Consider the following 17,796-nt stretch of genomic DNA (forward strand, 5'->3'; position numbering starts at 1 on the left):
AAATGCATAAATATCAAAATTTCGGTTATTCCAAGGTATTACATATTTATTTTATATAAAAAAATATATGTTTATCATAATTATGTAATATAATATGATTTTATACTTTATTTAGATTTAAAATCCCACTTCGGGTTCAAGACAACACATGAACCTTGACTTTAACCTTATTTGATCAAGAAGCAAAGAAGTTGTTTAAATATACAACTAAAGAGTTGTATGATAAAAACAAGAATGTATTATTTTATAGTTCTAAATTACTTCTTTATGTTATACAATTATATATTTATACAGAAATTTTCTAACAATATTTATTTATATTTTAGCTTGGCATCAATTTGGATTTGTATCCAATGGAGTTGAAAGTTGTGGTGGACAAAAAGTTGGCAATTAAAATTGATATCTCAAGTTACAATGTCACTAATAAAAGTAATATTTATGGGATATCAAGATTAACCGATAATACAGACATAATTGATCAACTGGAAAAAAAGAATATTATTCCACATGTTATTTTCAACAATTATATTTAGTTTTTACCACTTTCACCCAACAATATCTGACTTGATAGCATTTTGTTTTTGATCTGATAATGCAGCCTGCTAATTCGGATTCATTCATGATTGGTTCTTCAGATATTGGTTCCCAAGAGACCAAAGTTGTCAAGGTTGTAGTTTTGAAATTATAATTTTGAAGTATTATGTTTTAATGTATAACAACTAACTAGTTTTTTTTTCTAGGATTCTTTTTCACATACAGGTGACAATTTAACACCTTGTGCTAGGGACAACTCAACTGCAACAAGTCCTACAAAGTTGATTTCTACACCAACTGAGTTGAAAAGAAACCTTGCTACATGCATAGATCTTGATGAAATGGAGAATTTGTCAACATCTAAGTCTGCTCGATTGTCACCACCGGATGAACAACCAATGCCTCTTTTGGTCCCCAAGAAAGAAAAGTAAATGTATTTTACTTTTACAAACAATCTTACTTCATGGTTAATTTTTTTTCTGCATCATAGACTCTTAAGCCGTTTACATTTTTAGGTGGATTAGTTTTGAATGGTTTTTGTTTGGGATTTGATGGTTTTTATATTTATTTCTTGAATATACATTGTGTTATTTTTTTCATTCCTATAATGTCGTTTACTATGTTATTTTGATTTTGGTAGAACTGATTTTATACAACATTGCTTTTATCTCCCAAATGACTATTATTTATTCAATATTGGACAATATAACATCTTATTATGACTTTATTCTTCATTCGAAAGTATTCATTAAGGAGTAAACATTAATCTAAGGATTAATACAATAAATAGCAATGTACTATCATTTATTTGTGTATAGAAAAAATAAAAGTATCATGATATTAGACATCAAATATAAACATTAAGTAATATTAGGTATTTGTTATGGAACATCACCAAAAAAAATCCTTTGATAATAACATTATGTATTTCTAACTGTATTTAACTAAGTTATTTACCCATAATTTAGTTTTAAGGTTCTTCTACTTGATAAATTCATGTCTCCAATTCAAATTCCTATATGTACTTTTATTAGTTGCTGATTATAGCAATGTAATTTCTGCCAAAAGAACTTTATTTTTACAATTATATCATGGATTGTTCAATGTTTAATTTGAAACGTAATTATTATACAATGCCTAAATTTCCCCTCCACTATCAAGATAGTCTTTAATCAATCAATTGTAGAATTTACATTATCTCTGTATTTAACAAACTTATTTACTAATAACTCACTTAAACAAATGTTAAAATTGTCTATTCTATCAATCACAATCAGTTAAATATCAAATTATCTGTATCAGGATTTGTGTAATTAAAATAACTATATGTTTTGTTTTTAAATCTTTTAAAATGCCTAAAATGCCCCTCCCACTATTAAGATAGTCTTATTTACTAATAACTCACCCAAATTGCCCTTAAAGTTTGATTCTGAATTTGTACATAACGTTTCTAAAAATGTTCTTCAAGTTCCTAATTTAGTTTTAAGGTTATTATACTTGATAAATTCATGTCTCTAATTCAAGATCATATATGTACTTTTATTCCTTGCTGATTATAGCAATGTAATTTATGCCAAAAGAACTTTATTTTTAATCTTATAAAATGCCCCTACCACTATTAAGATAGTCTTTAATCAATTAAGTCAGATATTGGCTATGGATGCACTCTATGTTGTTCTTGATTTCTTTTGTAATTTCATACACTTAAACAAATGTTAACATTGTCTATTCTATCAATCGAAATCAGTTAAATAGCAAATTACCTGTATCAGGATTTGTGTAATTAAAATAACTATATGTTTTGTTTTTAAATCTTTTAAAATGCCTAAAATGCCCCTCCCACTATTAAGATAGTCTTATTTACTAATAACTCACCCAAATTGCCCTTAAAGTTTGATTCTGAATTTGTACATAACGTTTCTAAAAATGTTCTTCAAGTTCCTAATTTAGTTTTAAGGTTATTATACTTGATAAATTCATGTCTCCAGTTCAAGATCCTATATGTACTTTTATTCGTTGCTGATTATAGCAATGTAATTTCTGCCAAAAGAACTTTATTTTTAATCTTATAAAATGCCTAAAATGCCCCTCCCACTATTAAGATAGTCTTTAATCAGTTAAGTCAGATATTGGCTATGGATGCACTCTATGTTGTTCTTGATTTTTTGTAATTTCATATTATGTACAATTAATGGCGTTTTACAATAGTTTAATTTAAGACTTTTATATTTAATATAAATAGTATTTGTTTGTATTTTAATTTATCAATGTTATATAACTATACAATAAATATACTTTTTATATTAGGCTACATAAAAAAATATTTTAATGAAATAATTTTTTAAAATTTGACAGACTTACACAATATGATAAAAACTAAATATAATAATAATTAATCATATACCCACCGTCGTTCAACTTGAACCTCCCCTGTACCCTGGACGTAATCGGGACTGATGTGTTTACGGCGTGCGTCGATGTCTCTTCATCTCCAATTGATCATCCATTTAAACCCTCCCCGTATATGTAAACTCTCATTCTTGCATTTTCGTCACCATCAAAAGATAACTTCGAATTTCTCATCCTCTGTGAAAAAAAATCCGACGAACAATGGCAACAAACATGAATGTCGATCCATGGGCAAAGCCGAGGTATCAACTATGGACTGTAAGCAGTGAGCAACCAAAAACACACCGATTGTAGAGTATGGCAAAGGAAACGACAAGAGGTTCACCATTAGAGTTGTCCATGGCGGATATTTTACTGATTATCCAGGTAAAGCATATGAAAAAATAAAAGTTCACTTTATTACTTTTGTCAACATCGATTTGCTTGACATGGATTTGCTTGGTAGTTTTTCTAAAAGTTTGGGTTATACAACTATGGGATACTTGTATCATATGCCAACTGAACAACATTATGGTTTGTCAATGACTCCATTTTTGGATGATGATGCTTTGGGAAATTTCAAAGCAATGGTTAGGGCACATCAATTCCGTGAGATTGAACATCTGTATGTGGAACACAAGCCAATATATGTGCCAACCAATTTTCCCCACTTCATGATGAACTCACCAGCCAAAAGAGTTGAGAAGCTTATTCATCTCTGTGTAACAGAACACCCAATGTCAACAGTTGATGATGGAATAACATACATCAAGGATATGCTAAACATGACCATTCCCAGAGGAAAGATGGAAGATGCAATGGACATGGCTAAAGAGAATGTTATTGCATGGAAAAACTTAGTGTAGGTAACTGTTATCTCTTTTTTTTGATGAAGTTACATATTTCATGGTTAAGACATTTAGTAATTATCTTTTGTATATTGGGTGTAATAGAACATCATAGTTTGTAACCACTTTGAAACTTATAATTTGTTTAATGAAATATATGATGTGTTTATATATTTTATGTTAATGCTCATGTAACTTTCCAGGTTTATCATTTTTGAAGCATAGTATCTTGGTAACTATGGATATTATATCACCAATAAAGATCTCATATATTGTTTTGTGTTGCTGATCTCAAGAACTGTTGGAATTAAACATAATATATAAATGATATGGATTACATAATATTAATTATATATCTTTCAGAATATAGAAAAAGTTAACCAAATATTTCGATCTTTTAAGATGTCTAAAATGCCTAAAATGCGCATCCCACTATTAAGATACTCTTAAATCAATTAATTGTGGAATTTGACTATGGATGCACTGTAAGCTGTTCTTGGATTTGTTTAATTTCATATTATGGACAATTAATGTCGTTTTACAAAAGATTAATAGAAGAGTTTTATTATTTTCACCGATATTCATGGATGATTAACAACAATTTGTTTTAATAGTTTCAAAATTTCAAAACAAATTATCGTTCCCTCCACACAATTTCAAAATCAAAAGTTCAAACCTGAATTAAAAGATTATAAAATCCTAACCTTATTTTAATTCATTTCCTCTGGATCGTCTTTGCTTTGCCGATAGTAGCTGCGTTTTTTCGTTCTTGATTCATGTTGTCCTCTCCTGTTGACGATTACAGGTAAGCAAATCTATATTTCTGAAAAATTGAAATTTCCAGTTAATATTGAAGTCGATTTGTAATACACCTTCGCCTCCGATCCTCATTTTTCTTATCTTAACACATCTTTGACATTGTAAGTTTAAAAGATCGACACAACAAACGAATAAGCTTTAACCCAACTATTTGTTTTCGTTCTTCGTTTCTATCTATACATACAAGTCCGACCGTAATGCCTCTTTGTGTTTTAGACTAACCTAAACGTTTATTTTATCTTTTAAGTAAAGAAAATTCCAATTTATGCTCCATGTTTAAGTAAATATGCTTTAATGGTCCCTGTTTAATAATAAATGACAACTAACTTCTATATTAACTTGTGAATCATTAACAAAAATTTCTGTACATTTTGTTTACTCATATGTTTTTTAATATAAATAGTATTTGTTCACATTTTATTTTATAAATGTTATATAAATATACAATAAATATACTTTTTATATTAGGGTACATAAAAAAATATAAAATATATAAATGCAATCATATTTCAAAAATAGACCCACTTAAAGAATATGATAAAACAAATTGCAATTATATGTCAAATATTTTCATAATATTAGTTTATACTTTGTTTTGCTTTAATTTAATCATACTCTTTACTGTTTATTATATTATCTTATAAATTAATTGTTGTTATTTCTTTAGATTCCAGATATATCATGAAGTCGTTTAATTCTAAAAAGAGTAGAAAATTAAATAGTTTTTATTTAGATAATAGAAATAACATTAGTTTGTCTACTACATCAAGCAGACAAACTTCAACAGCTACAAATGCACTTGATACACCTTACAACGGTATGTTTGGTCTTTAACATTTTTTTATATTTTTGTTACACATTTTTAAGCTCTAAATATATCTTTTAATAACACAAAAATATCACATAAATAATATTCATATTATATAATTACAATGTTTTATAAATTCTATATATTTAAAAAGATATTGTTAAATCCATATTTAAATAAATATATTATCTACCTGAAGCAATTTCATAATCAAACAATAACATGTATTATTCTAACAATAATCTTTATTAACATAATAAGAAAAACCAAAAAATTTGCCTACTTCATCGACCACGGAAGATTCATCATCTGCAACATTTGTTAACAACGGTTACAAAATGTACATTTCTTTCTTCACTATTATTATTATTTATTATATATTAATATGAAAAATATAATTTTAACCAAATTTCAATCATTTATTATATTCAGTTTTATATCAAACACAATTATTTACACTCATATACATTTTATATCATATACTTTTTATTCGTTATACAGGAACAAATGATTTTATGTACTACTTGCAAACAAAAGAGAAAAGAAGACAGAGAAAATTATATTTGGATAACAAGAGGTCGAAGAAAAAGAATACAAAATCCAGTGTTCAAAATCGATGTGGAACACATGTCTTAACACACACATATATTTGTAATGTTCTTATTTTGTTTTTTAATTTTCACAATTCATATATCTATATAAAAAATACATACATTATCATCATTTTTTATTATTTCAATGTACTAATATAAAATTTACATGATAATTTAATTTTATAATACATGTCTTCAGTTGTTTTAACAATTTGTTTTTTACAGATCAATCAAAAAATGTTGTTCGTGAAAAAGAAAATACCCGTTCCTATAAATCCCGTGGATACCAAAATACACCCCTACAATCATCTTCGTCATATATAAATGTTAGAACTTCGTTATCTAACATTTCAAATGGTAATAATTTTGCTTTTCAAAATTATCTTTCAACCACTTTCTAACATTTCAAATGGTAATAATTTTACTATTTTTTTTCCAGCCAATAGTAGTTTCAATAACTACACAACTTCAACGTTACAAAATAATAGACATTACTCTGGACTTTGTAATGGTATGACCTCGAGAAATGCATCTACAATAACTGCTTCTTCATCCTCAATCAAGTTAAATCCAGGATGTCATAAATTAAAAAGGAAGTTGGAAAATTTATCTCCTATTCCATTTATTGATTTGACAGCAGATGTAGAAAATATGCATGAAGTCATTAATGAAAACCAAATAATTGGTATTTCCAAAGGTAATCCATATATATACCCATTTTCTTTTTCTTTTACAACTCTATATTATAATTGTTTATGAAATTCAATATTTTACTTATACATCTTTATTTTATTACATAATATTTGGATCATGGTGATCAAATTGTGGTATGTCAAACATGTCATGCAAAATTATGGAAAAATGAATCCATTAGAGGAAAAGAAAGAGGAAACACAAATTATTCATTATGCTGTGGTTATGGCAAGGTTCAACTTCCATATTTAAAGAACGCACCACCAAATTATGAAAGAATGTTTCGAGGAACGGATTCTAAAAGCAAAAACTTTATGAAAAACATTCGACGTTACAATTCAATGTTTTCTTTTATGTCGATGGGTGGTAAAATTGATTCTTCAATCAATAGAGGAAATGCTCCATACATTTTCAGACTTGGTGGTCAAAATTATCATAGTATTGGAAGCCTTTTACCACCAGATGGATCACAACCAAAATTCTCTCAGTTATACATTTATGATACGGACAACGAAAATTCAAATAGACAGAGATGTTTTGGGTATATTTTCAACCTTCTTATTCATAGTTAATTTCGATCTTTTTTTGTACTAATATTATGTATATTTTCAATTTTTATAGTGGGGAAAAACATCAATCTACATCAATCGATAATGATATTATTGAAGATTTGAAGTTGATGTTAGGTTTAAATAATGTCTTGGTTAGCTCTTATAGGATGGTAAGAGATACTTTTAAAAAATATCCTCAAGTTGATATGAAGTTAAAAATCATCGGCATAAGAGATCGAGATGGAAGGACATATAACCTACCAATTGCTTCTGAGGTTGCCGCTTTAATTATAGGTGACATTTCTGATTCAGTTGAAAATAGAGATATCGTTGTTGAAACTAAGTCGGGATTTCTACAATGTATCAGTGAATTGCATCCTTCTTACCTTCCTCTCCAATATCCGCTACTATTTCCATATGGAGATGATGGTTACAGCGTTGATATTCTTCATAGAGGTGTTACATCTACAACAAACAGCAAGCGCGCAAAATGTACAATGAGATAATTTTTCGCTTTTAGAATTCAAGACATGAATCATTCGTTCTCACTTATTCTTAATTCAAAAAGGCTGTTTCAACAATTTTTGGTAGATGCTTATACCATGATTGAAAGTGAGAGATTGTATTACATACGTAGGCAACAACATGTTCTTAGATGCGAGTCATATGAGAATTTACGTAACCAAAAAGCTCAAGGAACTACAGATATCTCCAACGTCGGCCAACATGTGATATTACCTTCATCTTTTATTGGTGGTGAGCGCTATATGCTCCAGAACTATTTGGATGCCATGTCGTTATGTAAATGGTTTGGATATCCTGATTTCTTCATAACCTTTACGTGTAATCCCAAATGGTCAGAGGTTAAAAGGTTTCTTAAAGATACTTCACTTCAACCAGAAGACAGACCTGATATACTATGTAGGTTGTTCAAGATCAAGCTTGATGCATTTATTAAAGAATTAAGGGAGAATCACATTTTTGGCATAGTTCAAGTAGGTATTTGAAATAATGTTTCTTCATAATTGATAAAAGTTTATGCTATTTATTATATATTTATTATATTTTTCATTACGGTATAATCATATTTGATTTTTGTGCAAAATATTATGCAGTTGTTTATACAATTGAATTTCAAAAAAGAGGTTTGCCCCATAGTTATATATGTCTATTTATGCATTCTGACTATAAGCCGCCCACTGTTGAATTTATCGATCCGCTAATTTCCGCTGAGATACCAAACATAGATGAAGATCTAGAATTATATTCTCTTGTGAACGAGTTCATGATTCATGGTCCATGTGGCGCTGAAAATATGAATTGTCCTTGTATGGTCGACAAAAAGTGCTCGAAAAACTTTCCAAAACAATTCTGTAATCATACGCCTGTTGATCAGAATGGTTTTCCATTATATAGGAGAAGAAACGATGGTCATTTTGTTGAAAAATCGGGCGTGAAGTTGGATAATAGAAATGTTGTCCCTTACAACAAATATCTATTCAAAAGATATCAAGCACATATTAATGTTGAATGGTGCAATCAGGGTTCTTCTATAAAGTATTTATTTAAATACATAAACAAGGGACCTGATAGAGCTACAATTGGCATTGTACGAAGCAATAACGAGTGTGATACTAATGATGCGGTTGATGAAATAAATGAGTACTACGACTGTAGATATTTATCTGCATGTGAAGCATCATGGAGAATTTGTAAACATGATGTTCATTACAGGTATCCTTCTGTGGTTAGATTGCATTTTCATCTTCCTGGTCAACAACAAATTATACATGGGGAAGACGATGATATTGACGATGTTCTGGACAAACCTTCTATTGCTTCTTCAATGTTCACAGCTTGGATGGAGTGTAATGCAGTTAATGCTGATGCACGGAAACTTACGTATGCTGAATTTCCTACAAAGTTTGTTTGACAACGTGGTGATAGGATTTGGAAGCCATGGAAAGTAGGAAAGTGCATTGGTAGAATTCATTCGGTTTCACCTAATCTAGGTGAAGCTTATTTTTTAAGGATATTGTTAAATAAGGTGAAAGGTCCCAAATCATTTGAAGAAATTCGCACAGTAAATGGTGAAGAATATTCCTCTTTTAGAGATGCTTGTTATGCTCTTGGTCTCTTGGATGATGACAAGGAATACATCGATGCAATCAAAGAAGCGAGTCATTCTGGATCTGGTTTTTACCTACGATTCTTATTTGCTACATTGTTGATGTGTAATAGTATGTCTAAACCGGAGGTTGTTTGGGAAAACACATGTGAATATTTGGCAGATGAAATTCTTTATAACCAACGACAGAGATTCAAGTCTCCAGGTATTAAAATTTATTATTATTATTATTTATTAAATTGTCAATTATTTATTTTTAAACATACATTAATTAATATTTTAATTATAATACAAATATTGATAATAATATTTCAAATTAATTTGCTCTTTCTCCTACAGACTTATCACTCAATGAAGTTCAACTTAAGAACTTAAATTTGTTCGAGATAGAACAAGTTTTACTTCGGAACAACTTGAGTCTAAAAAATTATAAAAACATGCCTATCCCGGATGTTGATTATGTTTCTTCTTCAAACAATCGACTTATCATCGAGGAGCTAGATTATGACATTCCCATTATGAAGACTGAGTTTGATCGTATGTTTCTTGCATTGAAAAATGAGCAGCGTCACATTTTCCTTTATATCATGACTGCAGTTAAACAAAATAAAGGAGGTGTCTTCTTTGTTTATGGTTATGGTGGAACTGGTAAAACTTTTTTGTGGAAGGCAATATCTGCAGCTATTAGAAAAGATGGTCATATTGTTTTAAATGTTGCTTCAAGTGGGATTGCTTCACTATTATTGCCCGGAGGTAGAACAACACACTCTCGATTTGTAATTCCATTTGAACTAACAGAGGATTCTGTTTGTAGAATAAATCGAGGTAGTGACCTTGCTATCTTATTGATAAAAACCTCATTGATAATTTGGGATGAAGATCCTATGGTCCATAAGCATGCATTTGAAGCTTTAGATCGAAGTTTGAAAGATTTATTCAGGTCTGAAAATTCTACCAACTCAGATATTCCATTTGGAGGGAAAGTTATTGTTTTTGGAGGAGATTTTAGACAAATTCTACCTGTTATTCCACCAGGTGAAAGTAGACAAAACATTGTTAATGCTTCTTTAAGCTCGTCATATTTATGGCAACACATAAAGATCCATAAATTAACAAAAAACATGAGACTAACTGTTGGAAGGGATCAATCTGATATAGAAAAAAATCAGAGATTTTGCAAAATGGCTGTTGGATATAGGAGAAGGAAAACTTTGTGACATCAATGATGGAGAAATGGTTATTGATATTCCAGATGATATTCTCATTAATGATCCACATGATCCCATAGGTTCATTAATCGACTTCGTATATCCTTCAATTTTGGAAAAGTACAACAATACAAGCTATTTTCAAGAAAGAGCAATACTTGCTCCAAAAAATGAAGTGGTTCAGGAAATAAACGACCGTTTGCTATCGAAGTTTCCAGGAGATGAGGTTGAATATTTAAGTTCAGATAGTATATGCCAATCTGAATTTGTCCATGATCAGTTTGATGCAAATTTATATTCACCTGATGTTTTAAATGGTCTGAAAGTATCGGGTTTACCAAACCATAAGTTAGTTTTAAAAATTGGTGTTCCCGTTATGTTGCTGAGAAATATTGATCATAAAAATGGATTGTGTAATGGGACAAGACTCCATGTGATATCATTGGGCAAACATGTTATTGAGGCACGTATCATATCTAGAACTAATATTGGAAACCGCACTTTTATTCCAAGAATGTCATTAACTCCATCAGAAAAGAAAATTCCCTTAAAATTCCGAAGAAGACAGTTTCCATTGGCTGTATGTTTTGCAATGACCATTAATAAGAGTCAGGGAAAGTCGTTATCGAAGGTTGGTTTGTTTCTCAAACATCCCGTCTTTTCACATGACCAATTGTGTGTTGCCTTATCTAGAGTTCAAAGCAGGGAAGGATTAAAATTGTTAATTTTAGATAAGGATGATAGTCTCACAAATAAAACTTCCAATATCGTTTATAAGGAAGTTTTTGGGAATTTATAAGAACCGTTTTTCTACCATCTTTTATTTTGTTTTCGTGTATCACACTTCATCCATCATATTAATTAATTAATTTATAATACTTTATTGTATTTGATTTATTCATGTTAATTACATTACAATATCATAATTCTTCATTATTTCTAAAATTTGATATCTTTTTATTTATGCTATCAAAAGTATAATTATATTTCAATTTTTAAACCGTGGAGTTCCACGGGTTTAAACCTAGTGACTTATAAGGGTAAGGATGTTTTAAAAACGTTCAAAAAATACCATCAAAGTTTTGCATGTTTAAAAAAGAACATTCAACTAAAGCCTTTGTATAAAAAACACCAACGAAGTAAATGATTTGTTCAAATATCCCCCATTGGTAACTTACAGGTGTAGGTTAAGGCCTTACATTTTTACCTGTTAAAAAAAATTTAAGGAAAAAATGTGACATGGATGTAAACGTGGATTAAGGGTCGGTGGAATAAGGGTTTTGTAAATTGGCTTTCACGATGGGAGGGAGTGAAGAAGACGTCTGTAAGGTTCGATCAATCAAGTTTCCTCGCCATTTTGTGAAATCGATTCCTTGCTAAAGCCGACTGTTATGTTCTTCTCTGTTCTTGAAATCGATTTCTATCCTCTCCGTTTTCAGTCCAGTACTAGTAATACGACAACAACCACCTAATCTCTCCCCAAGCTTTAGGAAATGGCAGCTGCTCAGTTGAAATTGACTTGTTTTCTTCCTTTGTTTGAAGGTCTGAGATCTTCAACATCCAAAGTTTCATCTATTGTGGTGTCTTCTCAGTTTAGAAGTTCGACACTCAGGTCAACCTGTAGTCTGGTCGTCAAATTTGCTACTACCGTTGCTCCCAAGTACACTTCATTGAAACCATTGGGTGACAGAGTGTTGGTAAAAATCAAGGCTGCAGAGCAGAAAAGTGCAAGTGGTATATTACTCCCATCCACTGCATAAACAAAGCCTTAAGGTGGTGAGGTTGTTGCAGTTGGAGAAGGCAGGACAATTGACCACAAGCATAACTCAACTTACCTTTAACTACACATGAAGTGAAAATAGAAGCTCCATTCATTTTTGTATGAAGGCTGTAATGGTTGATTCAAGATAATGGAAATTGTTAATTTATTCAAGTTAATTGTTTTAGTTATCATCATACAACGAATGAGAACGAATGAGAAGGCAAACAGACAACATTAAAAAAACTATGATCAAATATTCAAGTTTGGAGTTATGTTTAATTTAAATTTAATTACCACAAGTTACTTAATAATGTTAGAATGAAATATAACTACCACTATATCGTTTCTACATTAAATAAACAATAATTTTTATAATTTTATACTTTAGGACCATTTTACCCCTGTATACAATTATTTTTGTTTAAATTGACTGATTTTAACAGTTTAACAGTCAATTAAGGTGCACAAAGATGAATCTACTCTTGCGTTAGGCTAATCATACATACATCTTTTTTAAGACCAAATTGCCCCTATATACAATATGTTATTATATGTAAGTTGATAAGAAGTTACAATTTTTTTTGGATTGAAGAAAAAAAAGGTAGAATGATCATTTTACCATTTTACCTTTTGAGAAAATGATATCAGATGGGACTGCAGGGATTACAAGTGGAAGGGTTAAAAGTGGAAAAATGAGAAAAACAGTTGTAGCAATAGAAGGTGGATTATATTTAAGCTACACCATTTTTAAGGAATATTTGAATGAAGCATGTAACACCGTAAATTTTCAAATAAAATTTTCATTTGAAATCGCATAATTCTCATAACACATTTTACGAAAATCTCATTTATTTAATTTACAAATCGCAACTCCATAAATTGTTTGATTCAAATCCAGGATCCTCAAAACATAACTCCTTCACTTATGTGTACAATCAAGCCGGTGCCTTCCCGCGATCCTGAGAAACCTGAAACACATAACACATAACACGGTAAGCATGAAGCTTAGTGAGTTCCCCAAAATACCACACACACAGCTCATTAGCCACTCGAGGCTATATCACTGTAAGACCCTCCGGTCAATGTGTCCCAGTGGGACCCTCCAGTCCCATGGTTCGTTGGACCCTCTGGTACGGTCTGTAAAGCTCCGCATAGCATAAATCACAAAGACATAATGCACATCATAAAACATAAGGCAGGATAATATAATACTCAATGTAATCACATAAGACCCTCCGGTCACACATAAGTACCACTCTAGGTAAAGTATAGTGAGAAGACTCACCTTGCGAGCAAGCAAGCATATATCCTCGAACTCGAATCTCGAACTAGCCACCGCCTAACACATAGGGTAAATATCTCTAATTAATACTCGATTCTTGACTCTAAGTAACCACATGTTATCCTTCTCTCTCTAACTCTCGAATTGGGTAAAAGACCATTTTACCCCTCCATGGTCTCCATTACTCAGTTGAACAAACCCTAAAGTCAACAGAAGTCAAACTCGAGTCAACAGTCCATGTTTGACCCGACTCGTCGAGTGCACTCTTGCCAATCGTCGAGTCCCCTTGTTTCCTCAGAAGTCTCAAGAAATTCCAGCTCAACTCATCGAGTTGACCCCCAACTCGCCGAGTTATCGCACAATCAAACCCATTGGGACAAACCCTCACCGACTCGTCGAGTCGACTCCTTGACTCGGTGAGTCCATTCAGACTCATATCTCATCCAGTCGTTTTCAAGGCAGAGAACCTTCCCAAATTCTACATCTGCACTCCTAAGGCTCATCAATCACGTAAAGTCACAGACTTTACGTTCATACATGGCATTTTGAGCTTAAAATGCGAAAACACACCTCAAAAAGGGTTTATCACTTAAGATCACTATTATGGTTGGATAAAGCAGAGACTTTTGGACTCTAGGGACCTCACATGGTCCAAATCTGAAGTTCAATCCCTCTCAATGAACATAAAACACTCAAGGTCCTCATATTTGGGTGGAAAAACCATAGATTCATAAAATCATGAGATCTATACAAAATAATGAGAAAGGTGCAAGCTTTATACCTTTCCCAGAAGCTCTGAAGAGGAACAATCTCAGATCTAGCAGTACCTTCTTGACCCTTGGCTTGGAATTCTTCTCTCCTCTTCACAAGATGCACCAAACACTCACAATTAGCCAAGCACTCTTTCTCAAAGCTCAAAGGTCGTATAGGGTTTGTTATGAGGGAAGTGTAGCCGCAAATGAGGCTATAAGTGCCTTTAAATAAGCCCCAACCCCCGAAAATTAGGGTTTCTCTGCCCATCACCTACTCGACGAGTCATCTCTCTGACTCGTCGAGTCCACTCATTAAATCCACGTGGCCAACCCGACCCTACTCGGCGAGTCGGACTCACAACTCGTCGAGCCACTCCATACATCTCAAAGATAAACACACATTAATGCATCTGAAAGTCCGGATGTTACAAAGCAGTTGCAGAAATATTGGGGGAAGAAATCGCTCCATTTGTGACTCTGAAAGTGATGGAAGATGGATCAGGGATTGGAGTAGCTATGTTGGCTGCTTCAAATTCTATTTTTAGTCAAAGTGTGGATATAGGTCATGTAAATTGTAAATTTAGTTTTCATGTGTAGAGGTATCCTATGGGAGAGTTTGTTTGTGTGGATTGTACAACAATGATTGACTTGATTTATGTCGACTATCAAAGTCACATGTTGATCAGATAAGTCCTAATGGGGTAGCCATTAGAGATGAAAAGGTATTCAAGTTTGATCATGATAAAAATATCCCATTTGTAATGCTAACATCATGTTCCTCCAACTTGGAGTTAGTTTTTATCATTACAAAACTCTTGAATACCTTGTAATACCAATGGATGACCACACGTTTGTTTCTGTTTCAGTAGATGTACCAGTAAGTTCAATTCAATAACTATACAAAATTACTACAATGCCCTTTTACAGGATATTTGCTTATTGGACCCACGACACTTAGCTTTGTAAGTGAACTGGTTCAGGTATGCCATTTTATCTATATATTCACTTTCTAATCAGACAAAAATGCCCTTTCGGGGTTGTTATAATTTATTATGACCATTTTGCCATCATAGGAACTTTGATATTATCTTCATGTAGGTCGAGATTGTTGCTCAGTTTGGTGTCATTTTTCTTCTTTTTGCATTAGGCCTGGAGTTTTCATCAGCAAAGGTTCCCTTTTCTCCCCCATTTACACATACATATTCTCACATAATTGTAGTTGCTTATTGTCCGAGTTGTTGTTTTAGGAGGAGAAGAGGAATGCCCCAGGACCACCAATTTCATGAACCCTTATAGCTTTGATCATGGCAGATGATGTTGATGATGTAGAAATTGCTCTAACAGTTGAAAAAATGGATTTGATGGATTTGGGTTTGTTGAAATTTAGATGATGTCATTGTTGAAGACAATGAATCGATTGTTGATTAGTGAGAAAAGAGTTTAGTAGCAAGTAGGGTGGGAGTCGCTTTAATTACATACGAGCACGAGTGGGTGACATGGGGAAAAAAACTTGATGGTATCCCTTTCACAGGAGACTGAGAAGAAGAATTCTGGAGAAGAGAAGAAGAAGAATTAGTTTATGAATAAGGCCCTAATTCGATTTATGAAGGAGTACGTAAATTAAACCCATGTCACCCACTTTGATGCCACATCACCCACATTTATGCCACGTCACCAAGTATTAAGCCACATAAGCATTTAACCTGGAAGAACCAGTTATCAATGGGTTAGATGGTGTTTTTTTATACAAATCCCTTACTTGGATGGTGTTTTTTGAACATGCCAAACGTTAATGGTGTTTTTGAACGTTTTTAAAACATAGTTACCTTTATAAGTCATTTTCCCTATAAGAACTAAACCTCTAGTCTCCCTTCTTTTTTCTGTTCATCTCACCAATATTTATTGTGAATCAATACAAAATACCTTCCAACACATCTCCCAAGCCCGCCGACCACCGCGAAACCATTTGGGATTACTAACATCAAGGATTTCATCCCACTTGTACTTGATCTCAACCGCCTTAAGTATGATGCTTCGAGAGACCTTTTGAAGCACATTGCATTGGGTTTAGCATGATTGATTATATTGATGACTCAAAGGATGCTCCCTCCTGACCTATAATGGAGAGAGATGGATTCTATTGTGAAACTATGGATCCAGGGGACAATTTCTCAACCCTTTCCACGGATAATACTCAAGAAGAATTCGATTGTATTGCTCCCGAAAAGAACATTGTCACATATATGATTAACATCGTAACACCTAAATATGACTACACAAAGAGCTTGGTCCGCCATCGGTCCCTCTTCTCACCTTTTTGGAAGCGCGGTCAATGCTTCTCCTCAAAGAGAAAAAAATGTCTCAATTTGTTCGAAAATCTCAGCATTTGGACTCGTCTTTGTCCCCAGTCACTATGAGTATTGAATACTAATCACAAAACCAGGGGCAAAACATCTAACATTGGAATATATGGAACGATCGTTTAATAAACTAGAGTAACCGCCACTGGTAGCCATCGTCAAACGAAGGCCAACAGTTGTTGCAAGCAGTGACAATCGGTGGCCAACAGTACAAACATCATAAACAATAGTACGAACAAGAATAGACTAATTATGAGGCACAAAGATTTTTTTATTGTCAATTATAAATTTCTTTTTAAATTGCTAGTCCAGAAGATTACATGTAAACTTGCTTCAAGGGCTAGGACATATTTTCTTTTAGGTAAAATCTAAGTGTTTTTTTTTGAAAAAAAAGGTTTTAAATAGAAAAAATTGAAAATATAAGGTCATTAATAATATTAACTTTTAAAAAAGATCGGTGATATGATAACGTAAGAATTAAATTCTTTTGCTTATATTTATTTTGTAATGTGAAAATTCAAAAAAAAACATTTTTTTTATTCCACATATGGCTCACCATGTTGGTAGGAGCCTAGGAGGTGGTGTAAAGTAGGGATGAAAGTGAGTTCAAAAACTTAAACTTAAACGGGTAAAATGGGTTTAGAACCTAGAAACCCCGAAAAACCGGAATTTTTTTGGTAATTACTTAGTGGATTGAAATTTGAAAATTTCCATATTGATATCCCGAATTCAGGGGACTGTAAGTCATTGAATATGAAACCAAAAATGATAAAATTATAATCTAAAATTATGTACAAACTCTAAACCACATTCTTGAGAAAACCTTTTGTCAATCTAACTTCAAATGAATGAGATATGCATGTTTTAAAATTTTCACAGAATACAAAGTACAAAAATCAAATAGTTGAAAAACTGAAAATTTTCAGCTTTGATATTCCGACTTTGAGGGACTGTAAGTCATTGAATACTAAACCAAAAATGACAAAAATATAGCCTAAAATTATGTACAAACTTTAAACTACGCGCTGAAAAAAAACCTCATGTCAATCTAACTTCAAACGAATGAGATA

At 32.0% G+C, this 17,796-nt stretch overlaps 2 protein-coding genes across 2 annotated transcripts; both read left to right on the plus strand.

The window, feature by feature from the left end:
- Positions 1 to 7,042: 7,042 nt before the first annotated feature.
- LOC145164759 (uncharacterized) lies at positions 7,043 to 10,579 on the plus strand. The gene is made up of 6 exons (XM_079083447.1): positions 7,043 to 7,224; positions 7,305 to 7,726; positions 7,826 to 8,233; positions 8,350 to 9,136; positions 9,182 to 9,567; positions 9,702 to 10,579. The coding sequence occupies exons 1-6, from the start codon at positions 7,043 to 7,045 to the stop codon at positions 10,577 to 10,579; spliced, it is 3,063 nt and encodes a 1,020-aa protein (XP_078939573.1).
- Positions 10,580 to 10,595: 16 nt separating this feature from the next.
- Positions 10,596 to 15,942, plus strand: LOC145164761 (uncharacterized). The gene is made up of 5 exons (XM_079083448.1): positions 10,596 to 11,201; positions 14,784 to 14,928; positions 15,294 to 15,346; positions 15,465 to 15,536; positions 15,898 to 15,942. Exons 1-5 carry the CDS (start codon positions 10,596 to 10,598, stop codon positions 15,940 to 15,942), a joined length of 921 nt encoding a protein of 306 aa, XP_078939574.1.
- The last annotated feature ends 1,854 nt before the right edge of the window (positions 15,943 to 17,796 follow it).

Source organism: Lactuca virosa, chromosome 3 (assembly GCF_052849685.1).
Source record: "Lactuca virosa cultivar CGN04683 chromosome 3, Lactuca_virosa_CGN04683_v6, whole genome shotgun sequence".
NCBI lineage: Eukaryota > Viridiplantae > Streptophyta > Magnoliopsida > Asterales > Asteraceae > Lactuca > Lactuca virosa.

Bases quoted from the DNA above. Each gene is read 5' to 3' on its own strand.
- LOC145164759 (XM_079083447.1), top strand. From the start codon at position 7,043: ATGGGTGGTAAAATTGATTCTTCAATCAATAGAGGAAATGCTCCATAC. The intron at 7,727-7,825 runs GTACAATGAGAT...AATTTTTGGTAG, and splicing joins AAACAGCAAGCGCGCAAAAT to ATGCTTATACCATGATTGAA. The intron at 9,137-9,181 runs GTATGCTGAATT...ACGTGGTGATAG, and splicing joins GCTGATGCACGGAAACTTAC to GATTTGGAAGCCATGGAAAG.
- LOC145164761 (XM_079083448.1), top strand. From the start codon at position 10,596: ATGGTTATTGATATTCCAGATGATATTCTCATTAATGATCCACATGAT. The intron at 11,202-14,783 runs GTTGGTTTGTTT...TGCATCTGAAAG, and splicing joins AGGGAAAGTCGTTATCGAAG to TCCGGATGTTACAAAGCAGT. The intron at 15,347-15,464 runs GTATGCCATTTT...ATCTTCATGTAG, and splicing joins TTGTAAGTGAACTGGTTCAG to GTCGAGATTGTTGCTCAGTT.